Source organism: Egretta garzetta, unplaced genomic scaffold, assembly GCF_000687185.1.
Source record: "Egretta garzetta isolate BGI_Z169 unplaced genomic scaffold, ASM68718v1 scaffold339, whole genome shotgun sequence".
NCBI lineage: Eukaryota > Metazoa > Chordata > Aves > Pelecaniformes > Ardeidae > Egretta > Egretta garzetta.
In genome coordinates this window covers 1,103,276-1,117,912 of record NW_009260800.1, presented here as the reverse complement: position 1 = coordinate 1,117,912, position 14,637 = coordinate 1,103,276, and the positions used below count along the sequence as shown (strand labels likewise).

Below are 14,637 nucleotides of genomic sequence, written 5' to 3'. Positions count from 1 at the left end.
TGTTGAGCAAGGAAGGTAACACTTCAAGTCTGAAAAATCATCACCCTATTGTAACATTAAAATAGGAGATAAAAAAACCCAGAAGAGACTGAATTATACATTAGAAAAAAAAAAAACAAAAACCACCACCATCCCTTTAACCTAGATCATAGAATCATAGAAAGTTTTGGTTTGGAAGGGACCCCTAGAGGTTATCCCGTCCAATCCCCGCAGTGAGCAGGGACACCACTAACTAGATAAGATTGCTCAGAGCCCTGTCCAACCTGGTCTTGATCTAGATCTGTGGAATGGGCCAGGATTTGTTTTCTTGCACACACTCAAGTAGTCTGTGGCAAACTGTAAGAAAACAATCTCCATTACCATTAACTTAGAATTGCCAACAGAAAAGCAAGTCTTAAGCACCTGAGAGGCTACTTTTGCCTCATTTTTGTATACTGTCAAAGAAAGCTATTTCCTAGTCCATGAGCTGGGCACTAAGATGTGAGCATAATACAGGTAAATGTGTTGCGCTTAAAGATGGCAATAAACACTAAAGCTAGGAAAAAAAAAATCTTTTATTTCCATCCTCAATAGTTTTATCACATAAGAGGACATGAGAACATTATGCATACTAAAGGAAAATTTTGAATCTTCACTGCATTTTAGATTAAAGAAAAAAAATTTTCAGAGGTGAAAGATTTTAAACAGCATGCATCTAATCTCAATCTTAGACTGCTGAAAAAGTAGCTTGCTTGAAACTACTATTCAAACTAACGACTGAATGAAAAAGAACTATGACATCCTGCTGTATCAATTTGGAAGAAAAGAGACGCACCTCAAAAATAGTTTGAGAAGCAGTACTACGATCACAGTACTACTGTCTAAAAATTGGAGCAACAGAAGAATTAAAACTTAGTATAGATAATCTTTTGGAGATGCTCAAGTTAGAAGTTTATCGTATTACAGAGACTGCTCCTCAAGACAGTTTTTGACTAAGTCATGGATTCAGGACACCCTCTGGTAACATTTCAAAAAACCCAGAACGCAAGCTATACTTCCACTCATTAAAATAGTAATAGCAACTGAAATATAGTAATTAACCTATGGAATAACTTGTAACGCTTACAGAATTTCAACTGATGTGGTTTGAGGGGTGGAGAAGGGAAAGATTGTTTCAATACCTTGTCTTCCCTCATCATTGGTAAACAAACCAGCATCACTGCTGCTCAGACTGCTGGATTCACTGTAATAAGAGAAAGAAAGAAACAGATCAAAAGAACAATTGATCTTTCAGTCGTAAAATTTTAAGGAGACAAGGCTGTGCTCAAATTGAACTTAAGCCCAACAAAGATCGGAAAGAAAATAGGATGATTTTTTTTTAATCAAACTGCAAATATCCTAGTTCCATTAACTACAAAGCATATTATTTTTGGCACATAAAACCATGGGAATCTAATGGTACCCTGACAGTAAGCCAGATGTGACTGCAACGAGGTGCTGACACAATTGATGCATTTTATTATCTGCTTCCATCAAATGCTCACTGCTTCCTTCTTATGTTGTGCAATTCAGCTTGATCCTGGAGCACCACTGCTCAATAAAATAGGAAAAGTCTCAATCAAAAGCAGCCTAAGCCTTCCTTCAGCACATGAAATAGAAGAGTCTGAAAATCGAATTACCTTTCTAAACATCATTTGCAAGTATTCTGGAAAAGACATGGCTTAAGGTTTCATGACATACTATTTGGGAAGAAAGAAAAAAGTTTGTAACAAAGGTAGCCAATTAAATCAAAATAAAGGTCACCCTGAAGAAAATAAGTATGATCAAAGATCATAATATCAACAAAAAGAAGCAAGGTACAGTTTACTTTTCTGTGACTTCCATCATGGCCTTAAAAATAGAACATGTGTACACAACATGCACACACTTCTCTCTAAATTCAAAGACATCAATAGGTAAAGTATTTTGTTCTTTGCTGTATACACATTGTTACAAATAATATTCCACATGTCTCTAAGCAGTAAAACAGAATTGTCTTTTAATAACACCGATCACAATTTGGCGAGTTTCACACAAAAGTATTTTTTGTAAACCATTTATTTCATTTTTTGTCAATAGAGTAGCTCTACTAAGGAGGTAATACTCTCACCAAAATTTAATCACATTTTACTTACAGTAAGTTGTAGAACAATTTGAAAAAGTATCACTTCAGTTCACCACACAAATTCAAGTACAAGTTAAAAATACTACAGCTACTCTCGATATTCCATACGAGCTATTTATAAGAACTCGAGATCTGTTTACCTTTCTACACTTATTCATATTAAAACATACATGCAGTCCTATACTTGAATTCAACTGGTTTAAATTATTTTTAGTTGCAAATCCTAGTAACTTCTTTCTAACAAGCATCCCATCCTCACTTTACTTAAAACAGATGACTTTAATGTCCTTACATTTCATTGTGCACAATTTTACATCATACATCTCAGAGAAAAACCACCCCCTTTTCATAGATTCTTCCAATTCATTTAGTGTTTAATTGTACTTTTTGAAATGAAAGTTAGGAAATCCTTTCAACCCTAGTATTTCAGCCACTTTCCCCAGCAAAATTTCAAATGTTGGAAACAGTCTCTTTTCTTTTTTTTAAAAAAAGATATTTAATTGTTCAATAATTCTTAATGAAGGACTAGCCAGTTCATGAAAACATAACCACTTAATTTTCAAAATTACACATAATAATGTTTTGTTCTTTTCAAAAACAACAACAAACCATAACACTGGTATATCCATGGCAGCCAGTGTTCATTCTCCTCAGGCCACAGTCAAGTAGGGCAGGGATTACAGCCGAGATAATTGCTACATGGCAGTCATTTCACTGAATAAATTCCAAACCCCTAGAATTAATACATTAATATCTAAGTACATGAAAGCTGTTATGATGGAATTTATTTCCAGTTTTAATATAATTTTGCACTGTATCTTGCTAATTCCTTGGCTTTGTAATAAGAATTCCACTCCCAGCAAGGCTTCCAGGAAAAAGAAAAAAGCCACAGATTCTTTTTATTCCTATAAAATAGGGTATGCAAGCAAAAACTTGGAAGGAGCAGCTCCACTACCCAAAAAGCTTTCACAGCTTTATTTATACATTTATAGAAACAAAGAAGAAATAAGTTTTATTGCTAGTTATTACTACTAGCAAACTGTCCCATACCTTGGCTTCATACGAGGCTTGTGACCTTTGCTCACCAGCCTGTCCCCAAGAACTGACCAGCCACTGTACTCGCCCTGACTGGCAGGCTGGTGGGTGGGCATCTCTGGCATTATTAAAGGTTTGAGTTTCACTGCTGCATCTTTCAAAAGGGGCAATTGAGATTTCTCCTCCATTTAGTCACTTAAAATGCAAACAATTCCAAAGCTTGCAGAAATTAAATATTACCCAGAACTCCACACATTGGCAAATTTGGCTAAAACTGGCCAAGGAGCTAAGCATTGAGGGTGAAAGAGAATGAGCAAACGACAGGCTCTGATCACAGAAATCTCATTTCCAGTGTTCAAAAACAACCTTATGGGAATTCATCTTTGGGATCATTTAGATGCTGATATTTTAAGAGCTTGAAGACTCCTACTATTACTCCTGAACCCTGCACTTAAAGGGTTATTGTTTTGTTCAGTGTTTGAACACACACAGATAAAAGATTGCAAAAGAAGCGTCACTTAGCATTTTTAATGAGTTTCAAATACGTTGTTATTTTAAAGTAATTTCACGTGTACACTGACAACTCACCAATTTTAGATCCAAGCAATTTAACTCCCATTAAAAATTGACTTTGCTTTGCTTTTAAAAACTTAACTTCTACAAAATTAATCCTTTTTTTGAATAATTATTAAACCGTATGCACACAAATGTACAAAATTAGAGCAGCCTTGTATATTTTTTATTTTTCCTCTTCCACCAAGTGTTGCTGAAGCATGAGTCCTATCCAAAATGCTTTGTTATCTTTCCATATCTTGTGCAGTCTTACAAAGCTCATGCTCCCTTTTAAAATCTCAGCTTTTACTTCTGGAACATATTCTTAAGAACAGGGTTTGCTATTGCTTTCCAATTCTTCTGGTTAAATGATCTCAAACAAGAGAGGCACTAACTGCATTTAAGTAAAGCTAGCTGAAAACCAGTTAAAATTATTCACATACAAAATATTCAGATACAGTATGCACCCAAGAGGCTTAGATATGGTGGATTTCTAACCACATTATGGAATGCAAATTTCCTAATTCGGTGTTTTCCAAACATTTTCATACAGATGACCATTGCAAGAAATTTGGTAGAGTGACAGACCATCACTCAAGCATGTGCATAAGCAGAAAACACTATGAAGATGAGAATGGTTTTAAAGGCCGTTTATTGGGGCCAGAGACAAACACTTGAAGTATGACTTGAAAAATGACAGCATTCGGTGTAACAAACATTAAGCATGTTGAAGAAGATGAATTTCTAAATCAGTAACGTTTCTTTTGTGAAAAAATAAAGATATTCAGATTGACCTGAGAGTAGCACAGTTTTGGGAGTCTACAAGAGGATTTTTGCATCACTCTCCACCTAAAAATTAGCTACAGAATTTTTGAGTTGGAGAACTATTACCATTGTAGCATAACAGAAAACCTTTTAGAAACTAAAAAGTGACAAGAATATGGACATATGATAAAAAAATGCAATGGTTCCCACCTCCAGGGAAATTTTTAACCACCTGTTTTTAGGTACCAAACCTGGGGGAACAGATTTGCAGTATCATCAAAGAAGAAGGAAGTTTTCTAAAGGCTTCCTGGCAACACACACTCTTGTCTTGCATGTCAAAGTGAGATGTCTGACGTTAAACTGGCTGCCCTGGAGGACTGCTGCTGCTCTAGTAATTAAGACATTAGTAACAATCTTTAAGACTCATCATTCATATTGCTCTTTCAGCTGCTTATTGTCCACAGGTGAGGGACAAAACTAGCATGTAATAAAAACACTTAGAAGAACTTATCCAACAATAACCGGAGTTAGCCACTTACCAATATTGCTGATATTACAGTAACTGATCTGTCTGCTCTGGTCAAAACCCCTGGGTATTCTCTGCTTCTAAATTCTACCTCTCTGGTAAGTAAAAGGCTTAACAGTTTATAGATACAATGCCTACAAAAAAACCCAGGGACACTAGTGCTGTCAAGCAACTGACCACAATTATGTGTTTTAGTATGACTCTTTCTTGTTAAGAGTTCTACATTCCAAACCAGGCACATGGGATAAACATAATCAAGCTAACCAGGCCCTGCAGGTAACATCCCTTGTGTATGGTGGAAAAATGACTTCCACCCTACTGTGTTGTCAAAATAGTACTTTGGAAACAATTACCATTGTAGTATGACTGCTGTCTGGAATGGATGGATGAGGTGTACTGCCAAAGGGTCACCATTCCCCCATTTTTCTAATAGTAAGCTCAGGTGTTTCTGAACTGTAAATTGGTTTTTGCATTTCGTAAATGATGTATATCCTTGGCAACCTGCAGACTTTTTATGCCCACAACACATAAGAACATACTGTCTAAATGGTGACTCTAAAGAGTGACAACCTTTCTGATGAATAGAGATAACAATGAGAGCACCAATGTCTAGGAATTGGAAAAAAAACTTAATTTTTGTCTGAGAACTGTCACCAGTTGAAATACCCAGGAAAAAAACATATTAATCATTTGTATATTCCATCATTCTTAATCTTGAAACAATTAGAATGTATTATTTCAAGAAACTGTTTTCTTGGTTATTCCTCTGCTACATGACTCTCTATTTTACACTGAATTCCTTAACCTGACCAACTCGTAGGTATTAAAGATAGTAGACTTAAATTAAGAGTAACTTATTAAAACAGATATTATTGATGCTAGCATTTTAACTCTGGAATTAAAGAAAAATCCAACGATTCCAAATACAAACAACAGTAATAAAAGCAAATATATATTATCCAAAGTTTCTGGAAAAAGGAAGATAAAGAATAACCTGTCACTCATGTTCTCATCTGAGCCTTTCTGCTCCTCATACTCCATTTTGTCCTTATTTGCTTGGTTCACTTCTTCATTTTCTATAACTACTCCTTCATCCAAGATTTCCAGTCCTTGTCGAGCTGCAGCTACTTTTCTTTTTTTCACTTTGCTCTTAGAAAACTCTTGGTGTTGGTATGATTTATTGTCATTGTCCATTTCTTGATCTCTGCTGTTATCCTGCTGCTGAGTTATCGTCAGTGCATTAGAGACTTCTGATGGCAGATCTATTGCCATCCGTTTTACCTTTCTTCTCCTGCGCAGAGTTCTGTTTCCCAAACTGTCAACAGCCAAATCTGGTTCATGCCACAGAGGTCTTTTGCCTCTGATGTTATTTAAGTTTGAGGAAGGCCTACGTTTAGCAACCAACAACTGGTCATCAGAGTCACTGTGGTCTTTCTTATTAGCATGATTCTCCCTGTAGTCTTTGTTTGATTCTTCTAAACTGGAATCAGAACCTTCACTTAAGCAGTGACCAGTCTCCCAGGGATGATGGGTGGTAAATGAACGTCTTTTTCGTCCCCTCCTTTTCCTTGCCTGTCGCTTTAGAAGACAAGACACACTTCGAGAATGATCTCCAGTATCAGCAAAACCTCCTCTGGCTTGCTCTGAACTTTCTTCCAGTGCTGAGACTAGATCGTGAACCAGCTCCTCCATAGTCCTACTGAAATGCCTATATATTTCAAGAAAAAAAGAAAAACACACAGGAAAACAACAGATCAATCTGATGTGTTAAGCACAAACTCTATAACAATTTTACGTGCCAAAATTGTTTTACTCACTTGAGGAAAGGTAGTCTTAATATCCATCCTATAAAGATAATAGTATTTCTGCTGAGAGATAAAGCCTTGCAAACCAGTCCTATCCAATTTGCAACACATCAGCATACATTCCTTTTAAAAAGTATCTTTCCAAATTTCTGTCTTATAAAGAAGAGTGGGTTGGGGTTTTTTTCCCCTCCATTTGTTTTTGACCTCACTATTACTGTTTGGTTTTAACTAATTTCATCACATTTTTATGATTTTCAGAGATTCCACATAGTGAGAGCATCAACAAAGACCATTCACTCTAACTGCAGGTAGGGAGCACATTTTACATTTATGAATGGGAAATGAAATACATAATATTCCTCCTTGATAGTATAGTAGGGAGTTCTGTTTAAGAGTTGTCATTATGAGAAAATATTTTCAAGGATAATTATCTCTTGATGCTGCCTAAATGCCAAAATGAAGTTGGGACAGTAATTCTTTGATAATATATGACTGTTTTTTAATAGCAACTAATTCTTTCTTTCCAAATGGCTGATATCAGTTTGATTTTAAAATATTGGTTCAGTGGAGTGATATTAAGTTGAGAGAATACCCTGCTACAGGTAATTCTAGAGTATTAAATGCAAAGTTTCCCACCACATGTAGGCATTCACATCCACAGAATCACACACTTGTGTAAGGAAAAATATCCCTAAACACACAGTGTCTGATTAAGGCATTATCCTTTTAAAGGTTTTGCTCCTTCCTCCTCAAATTTTGCTAGCATTTAGCAAGTCTTCAACTCCACATGCTTTGGTAAGTTCAGCCATATTCACATGAACATAACTACAAAGAAAAGAGAAAGCATTAAATGATTGCTGCTGAACTCTAATCTTTCTCTGAAGGTTGTGAACCTTCTCTGTAAACACAGCAACCAGATTCAAACATCAAAGCGTCAGAAGACCTCTTTCACTGAGGTAAAGCAGAGAATAATGTTCACGCTTTTTACTACATTACACCAACCAATAAATATGGAAGACAGCAAATTACGCAGTGGATGTGTAAAAGCAAGACTCTTCACTTTGTTTTCCAATATAAATTGATGGAGGAATGAACAAATGGTTTTCTACCCATACTGGTGGAGTTGCAGCTGCAGAGAAAATCTAGACACATAGCATACAGGTTCTCTCTCTGGCTTACCGCAAACTCCAGTGTTAAAGATACATAATGCTAATGGCTGAATGGACAGTCATGACGATAAAGTGCACAAATCTTTAATATTAATGGGGGAACTGAAGAGCATGTTTAAGAAGAAATCCAAGCCAGTCATGAAATATCTTACCTAAAGAAATAATATATTCTCTTTTAAAGCCATTTTCAGAAACACTGATTTTAAGCATTTCAACTGCAGTATCACCAAAAGCACAGAGAGTGGTAGAAACACAAGCTCATTTTGAATTCCTGAAACTGCGTCACTTGCATTTGTTTCTTGTACCTCCTCTTCTATCCTGCTGTTAATCTCTAGTCCCATCACTCCCTCTTAACCTCACATTTTCTTTGGCTCTTAAGAGCAGAATGATCGTATCTTGTAAGGGGCGAGACAGCTCTGGAAGAATGCTACACTTCTCAATCCATTTGGTTCACAAGAATCAAAACCTCCAGAATCACACAAAAACACTTCTCAGAAGCAAGAGAAGCAACACAGTAGGAAAAGCATTCAAACAAAGCAGTGATTTTCTGAAAATTCAGAGAGAAGGAGAAAAGTGGAAGCTGATTCACCTAGAAATTACTTCAAGACATTTAAAACTAATTCTTCCTTTGAGTTTTCAAAGTTCCAATTATTATGGAGGGGTTTGGGGAGGGTGTGGGGCGGTTGTTGCCTTTTGCTTGGTTTTTTTGCTTGCGTAGTAGGAATTTCAACCACCAGTAGAGACAAGTCCAGGTACATTTGTACAAGGTTTCTACACATGATGCTTAAATAGATCTATTAACCCATGTTTCTCAGTAGCAAAACTACACAATGGGGAGGGTACTAGCCCCTGTAGTCTTATTGTTAAACACCCATGAAGACAGCTATCCTCGCAGGATATGAGATTTAAGGGGCTTTCTAATACTTCTGTGCTAACATAACAAGAGCTACAAGACTCAAACAGACAAACTCCAGTACATTTATTTGGGTTAGTTTGAGACTTCAATTCCCCCAGCTGCCTGCCCAGCCTTTCTGCCACAGGCTTTCACATTTGTAGTGAACTGATAGAAGTGGAGGTGCATCAAAACCAGAACCAGTAGGCTTAAACCTACATTCAGCTTTCAAAACAAGCAGGTTTCTGCTAATGTGCCAGAATATAAACTAGCATATATACTCTCTTGCAGTCTATCCTGCTACTGCCCCTGCAGCACAAAGTAAAAGGGAAAGAAAAGACAGAGACGCTAATATCTTACACCACAGCTTATGATTAATCCAACCAATTCAGAACGCCTAATCCATATGGATAACTATATCACCAAAATCAATGTAGCTCCTAGAGTGGACATACCAATTTACTCCAGATAATGGCTTAAGTATGGTGGTAAAGTTGCCTTAGTTCTATGAATGAAATACTTCAAAATCAAACACAATATATCCAACTTGGATTTATATAACTGATCTAAACTTGCCTTGAATTTTCCCCAAAATACTGTCAATACAGACAGTGTCAGATCAAAAGATGAAATTCAAGAGGAGTGTTTTTGAAGTAAAGGGATAATATGATTCTTAAAAGGCCCTGAGCAGTAAGGTACTTACTTTCCATCAGACTACAACACAGTCCTGCAATGAATCTTTTCTACTGAATATCAGGTCTCTTCACTGCAACTCCTGAACTAAGATATGTACAGGGCAGCAAACTTGTTTACCCTAAAAATTACAGCCATGGTCTCATGTACAATATAACTGTATCCTAACTGCATTACCTCTTGGACAGGTCAGACAAATTAATATTTAATTACTTCAACATGTTTCCTTAGATTGAAAATACAATACACATATTACTTAAGCTTTTTACTCAGACTGAACTTTCAATGTGCCAGTGGTCCACATTAAAGCACCTTCTCCTGAAAACCCAAGAAATCTCTTTTGATTAATTTTATTGGAGCTCCCATTTCTCTTCTATAATTGAAGAAAAAAATGGCAACAGCAACTAGATAGAAAGTTAATCTGAAACCTGTCTCTAAGATTCAAGTGTATATTTCTATACAGCATTATTTATCAGACAAACTTGGTTTTGCAACTTTCTTCATTGTTCACAACCAGCTGACAAGCTTGTTTTCCAAACCCGTGAAGTAATTTTAATCATGGCTGCAGATGTTACTGTAACAAAAATATTTGCATTTGAAATAGGCTGAAAAATAACTACAAGAAGTCTTAAAGACATTACCAGTGAGTATCAACTGCATTCAGTAAGGTAAGAAATTTCAAAGGTTGTAATAGGGAATGTAGAACAACATATTGAGGTACATAAAATATTAAGTTAAGCCATAGTTTAGCATGACTCGCATAAGGCTATAAAAATGCTGTTAACAGCAACAGCCCACAGCTAGCAATAAACTGTAATGTCTTCACTAGGAGAAGATTTGACTTTACTATAAGAAAATCTAGTTTGCCTACACTGACCTTTACATTTATCTGAAGCAATTTTAGTGTAGTTCACCAAAGGCTGACCCATTTCCTCTCTAAATCCTTACCAGAACAAACTATAAAAGTACTGTTGCAAGAAACAGTGTAACTGCCATCACCTACTCCAGAACAGTTCACAAAGCTTGGGTTCAGCATTAATATTTGCACTGAAACTCCTAATGATAATAATAGGCACTTGCTTTTTCAGTGAAAATCAAGTATCATTTTTGTTTGCTTCCCACCTAAGCATATAACAATGTAGAGCTCCATGCACAAAATATTTAACAAACACTTACACGCTGATGGGAAAGCTAATTTAGTTGCACAACTCGTAAGGAAAGGCACTACCTTTTACTAAACTGACAGCTGCTTTTATATTTACTTTCTCGTTCTACACCTTTTCCTACTAAATGGATACAGGGTTTCTTGCATCTGAAGTCACATCAATTTTGAGAACCACTATGATTTTTGCTGCCTTCATAACCCACCTTGACCACAAGCTAAGAGCACAAAAAAAAAACCCCAAAAAAAACCAAAACAAGAAGTTCCTTGACCACCAGGGTTATAAAACCTGACTTTCTATAATCTTTTCTCATATGGATTCTCTGACGTCTCATAAAACAGCTGTACTCACAGTCTACCTTTATCCTCAGACACGTACTAATTTGAAACCCATTTCTCCACCTCAGAAGTGATTTTCACAAAGCCTTAGAAATATTAGTTTTGAGACCTCTGCTTTACAGATGAACATGATTGAAATTTGGATTGAACAGGTACAAGAATTTGGGAGGGAGCAGCAGATGATAAATCTCACCACCTTGCGTAAAGAATTTACAGATTCAAAAAGAGAGAACTATTATGGTTCTTGGGATACACAAAGGGGAAAGCAAAACAGAGCAATACAGCTTAGTTAAAAGTACTAGATAGCTAGCAAGAAACTATGGTAGATAAGGAAATAACTGATAAACCTATGTTATGTAGAAGCTTATGGTATACACCAGAAACAGAAGTTGTGCCTAGATTACTTAAACTCGGCTGTCATCAAATGTCCATCAGCGAGAGGAGGACACAAAGCACCCTGTTCCACATCCATTTGTCCTCATCCACCATCTACCATGAGAACCAGGTACACAAATCTACATGACAACCAAATTGCATTCTACCCCATACCAACCATCGCTGGGGGATACAACAGATAGCTATCGACCTGCAGAGAATCCCCGTACTCTTCCACCCCTGAGGATCCTGCACAGTGCTTCCTGTAAAGACTAAAAGCCAACACACTGGCAGCACGTTCAGAGTAAATCTGACATGCAGACCAAAAGAAACTGGATACAAATATAGTTTTCATATTATAAAATTTTAAAATGTGACAGTGTCAGAACAGAAACTTACAGAAATTAAATGGCAGAAAAGATTATTATTCTGAGTTTCATATAAGATAGTGTGAACAGTTACAAGAATTGAGGACTCTTGAGACAAGTCAGGATACTGTGTTGGAGCACTTCTATACCTGAAAAGGGAAAAACAAACCCAAAATCCCAGGCTATTTCTCATCTTGCAAGGTATGCCTACTCTCCTTTTTTGCAGAGTTATGTATGTAAGAAATCAGTTTCACAAAACAACAAAAGCATAGGCAGAGTTTTAAAAAAAAAATTATGAAAGTCAGTGTTCTACAATTAAAGACATAACTACTACACTTGCTGGAAATTTCTATGATTTTTTTTTTTTTTTACACAATCAAATATATAGCTCCCAAACATTTAATCATACACGATTCCTAGCAATATTTTATTCCTCCAATCACATACTACACATGAATTCTTGGTACGAACTCTGTATTTGAGAAAGTCCTTTAGACAAATTTTGGAATTTCCTTCCAGTTGTCCTATCAAGAAAAAGTTATTAGTATTTGAGGAATGACTGAATTTTATTAACTGATTATATTGCTGTTCCCCCTAAAAATTAGGGCCACACAAGCTTGCAGTAAGTACATCTGACTTTTCTACAACTGCTGCTTAACTAAGAAGGCACAACAACAAATACTATCATCAATTCTACTCATATTTAACAGTAAGAAAGTGTTCAGTATAGAGCAATAGTACACAGTCAGAAAGATGCTGACATGAACTGCATTCAATAAGACTCTAACACAAATGAATTGGTCAGCCAGAAATTAGATTTGAAGCAATTTATCATGAGAGGCAGCAATTCTTGCAATGCCATTGCTGCCATTCATGGATATGTTTGCCCTTTTCAGAAGTATGAGTTCATTAGTTAATTGTCAAGGTAGAGAATCAAGTGAACTGTCATATGATGGTAATATGCTATAGCGCCGAAGTCATTATCAAAAGAATCCAACTGCCCAGTAAGCATTCAAAATGCAAACTATTCCTCATTTGTCACATGTACTCACAACGTAAATGAAAAACATTCCGCTTGAGAGGAGCTTTACCACCCAAAGTGAACACTTACTCTGTGGCTGTTCAGAATCTACTCACTTCTTTAGGGTCTTAATGTTTTTAGAAAGCACAAGAACTTTATTTTCTACATCAAGTATTAGTCATCAAAAAAACCATTTTCCTGCATTTCACTCAAATGAATTTCCTTTAATGGACAGCTTCTGAAATAACTTCGGTATAAGGATAAGAAAAGAGATTGGCTTTGAGGAGTAGGCAGATTTTTAACAGATCTTCCTTCAGAACTGCTAAACTCACTAGTTAGCCCTATAGATAAGATTTCAGTAATTCTCTCTGTACCGAATTCCTCTGGGTAGTGTAGTTGCCCTAGCAAGATCATTACTGTCTGATGACAATTACAGAAGAACATGCCAAATTCCCACACCTTGTGTCGCTGAGCACTATTTTTAAAGCCTCTGGAGCTGAACTACTTTATGCAGACACAAAATAGTAACATTTAAAGACAAATGACAGGTTAAGTATATAACTAAAACTTTCTCAGAGTACAGATAGAAGTTTGGAATGTTTCTACTGTATGCAGCATTAGGACTGAAATAAAAATACTTCTGCCACTAGAGCATACCTCATTCTCTGAAGTGCTCTGAATTACACCAACAGAAGTAAAGTTACATTTACAAGAGGCAAATGCACATGCCTAGCAATACCAGCAAACATGTATCACCTGGGCAAATAAAATGCCTCTTTGAAAGTTTTCTGATTTAGAAAAATGTAAAGAAGCCATGAAAATATCCACAGGAAAAAAGTGGTGGTATCAGCAGAAGTGACGAAGGAATGGAGTTTCCTGTGTAAGAAAATTAAGTCCTAAGCCTTTCTCTTCTTCCCCATCCCAAGAAAAGAAACAAAGCAAAAGACAAAAGAAAAATCAATTTCAGATCTGGGAACTCTGTGGGCAGGTGTCTGTACATATAACACATCCTCAAGGCCTCAAATGATCAACATTCAAGAAAAAAAACAAACAAACCCCCACCACCCTCCTCTCCGCTTCTATCAATAGAAGTGAAATGAACTAGAAGTCAATACACATCAGTTGATACCCGACATATTACAGGACAGCTAACATTTCATGAAGGAAATGAAAGGCTTCCCAGTTGGTGGTTTGGGATGTCTCACCTCCATCAAGTCTCTCCACTACCACTCTTTATAGCTCCATGGCCTATTAACAAAACTGTTTTTCCTTTTTCTATTCTGTACTCAGTTTCCCCTCTTCACAGTTCTACAATCAAAACAATATGGCCTTTGGGGTCACTATGCTAGTATATGGGATTACACAAACCAGCACATCTGTGAACTATATTGCAGTAGAACCCATGCTTTCCTCACTCATTGGCTACAGCTGCACTTGTTGATTCTTCGTTTACAGCAAAAAAAAGCTTCAGAGCAGCAAGCACACCAACTGGTTGCTTTTGCAGCATACACTTGCAAAGGGTAGGCCTTAGAGCATCAGCCACAATTAGAAAAACAAACAAAAAAAAAACCCACAAAAAACTGCGTAAGCTTATGACAGAAGTTTTGATTTGTCGTTTGCCTGCTGTCCTCACGTAGCAACGAGGACAAGTTTCTTCCTCCAGCCCTCGCTCGCTTATTAGCACGGCGAGCGGCTGAGACTCGCCGGTGGACCCGTCAGGCCTCCAGCCCCTCTTCCCCGAAGGCCTTGGGCGGAAAGCACCCATCTCTCTCCCCACGCGTCACGGGCAGCG

General features: G+C 36.8%; 1 protein-coding gene across 1 annotated transcript in view; it reads right to left on the bottom strand.

Annotated features, from left to right (window-relative positions):
* Positions 1 to 14,610, bottom strand: part of GPATCH2 (G-patch domain containing 2) — a 124,801-nt gene extending 110,191 nt beyond the window's left edge. The window contains exons 1-3 of the mRNA XM_009646831.2: positions 14,420 to 14,610; positions 6,016 to 6,729; positions 1,161 to 1,222 (exon numbers count right to left, since the gene is read on the bottom strand). Coding sequence (XP_009645126.2) covers positions 1,161 to 1,222; positions 6,016 to 6,729; positions 14,420 to 14,610 — 967 coding nt within the window. The remainder of the gene's footprint in view (positions 1 to 1,160; positions 1,223 to 6,015; positions 6,730 to 14,419) is intronic.
* Positions 14,611 to 14,637: the final 27 nt, after the last annotated feature.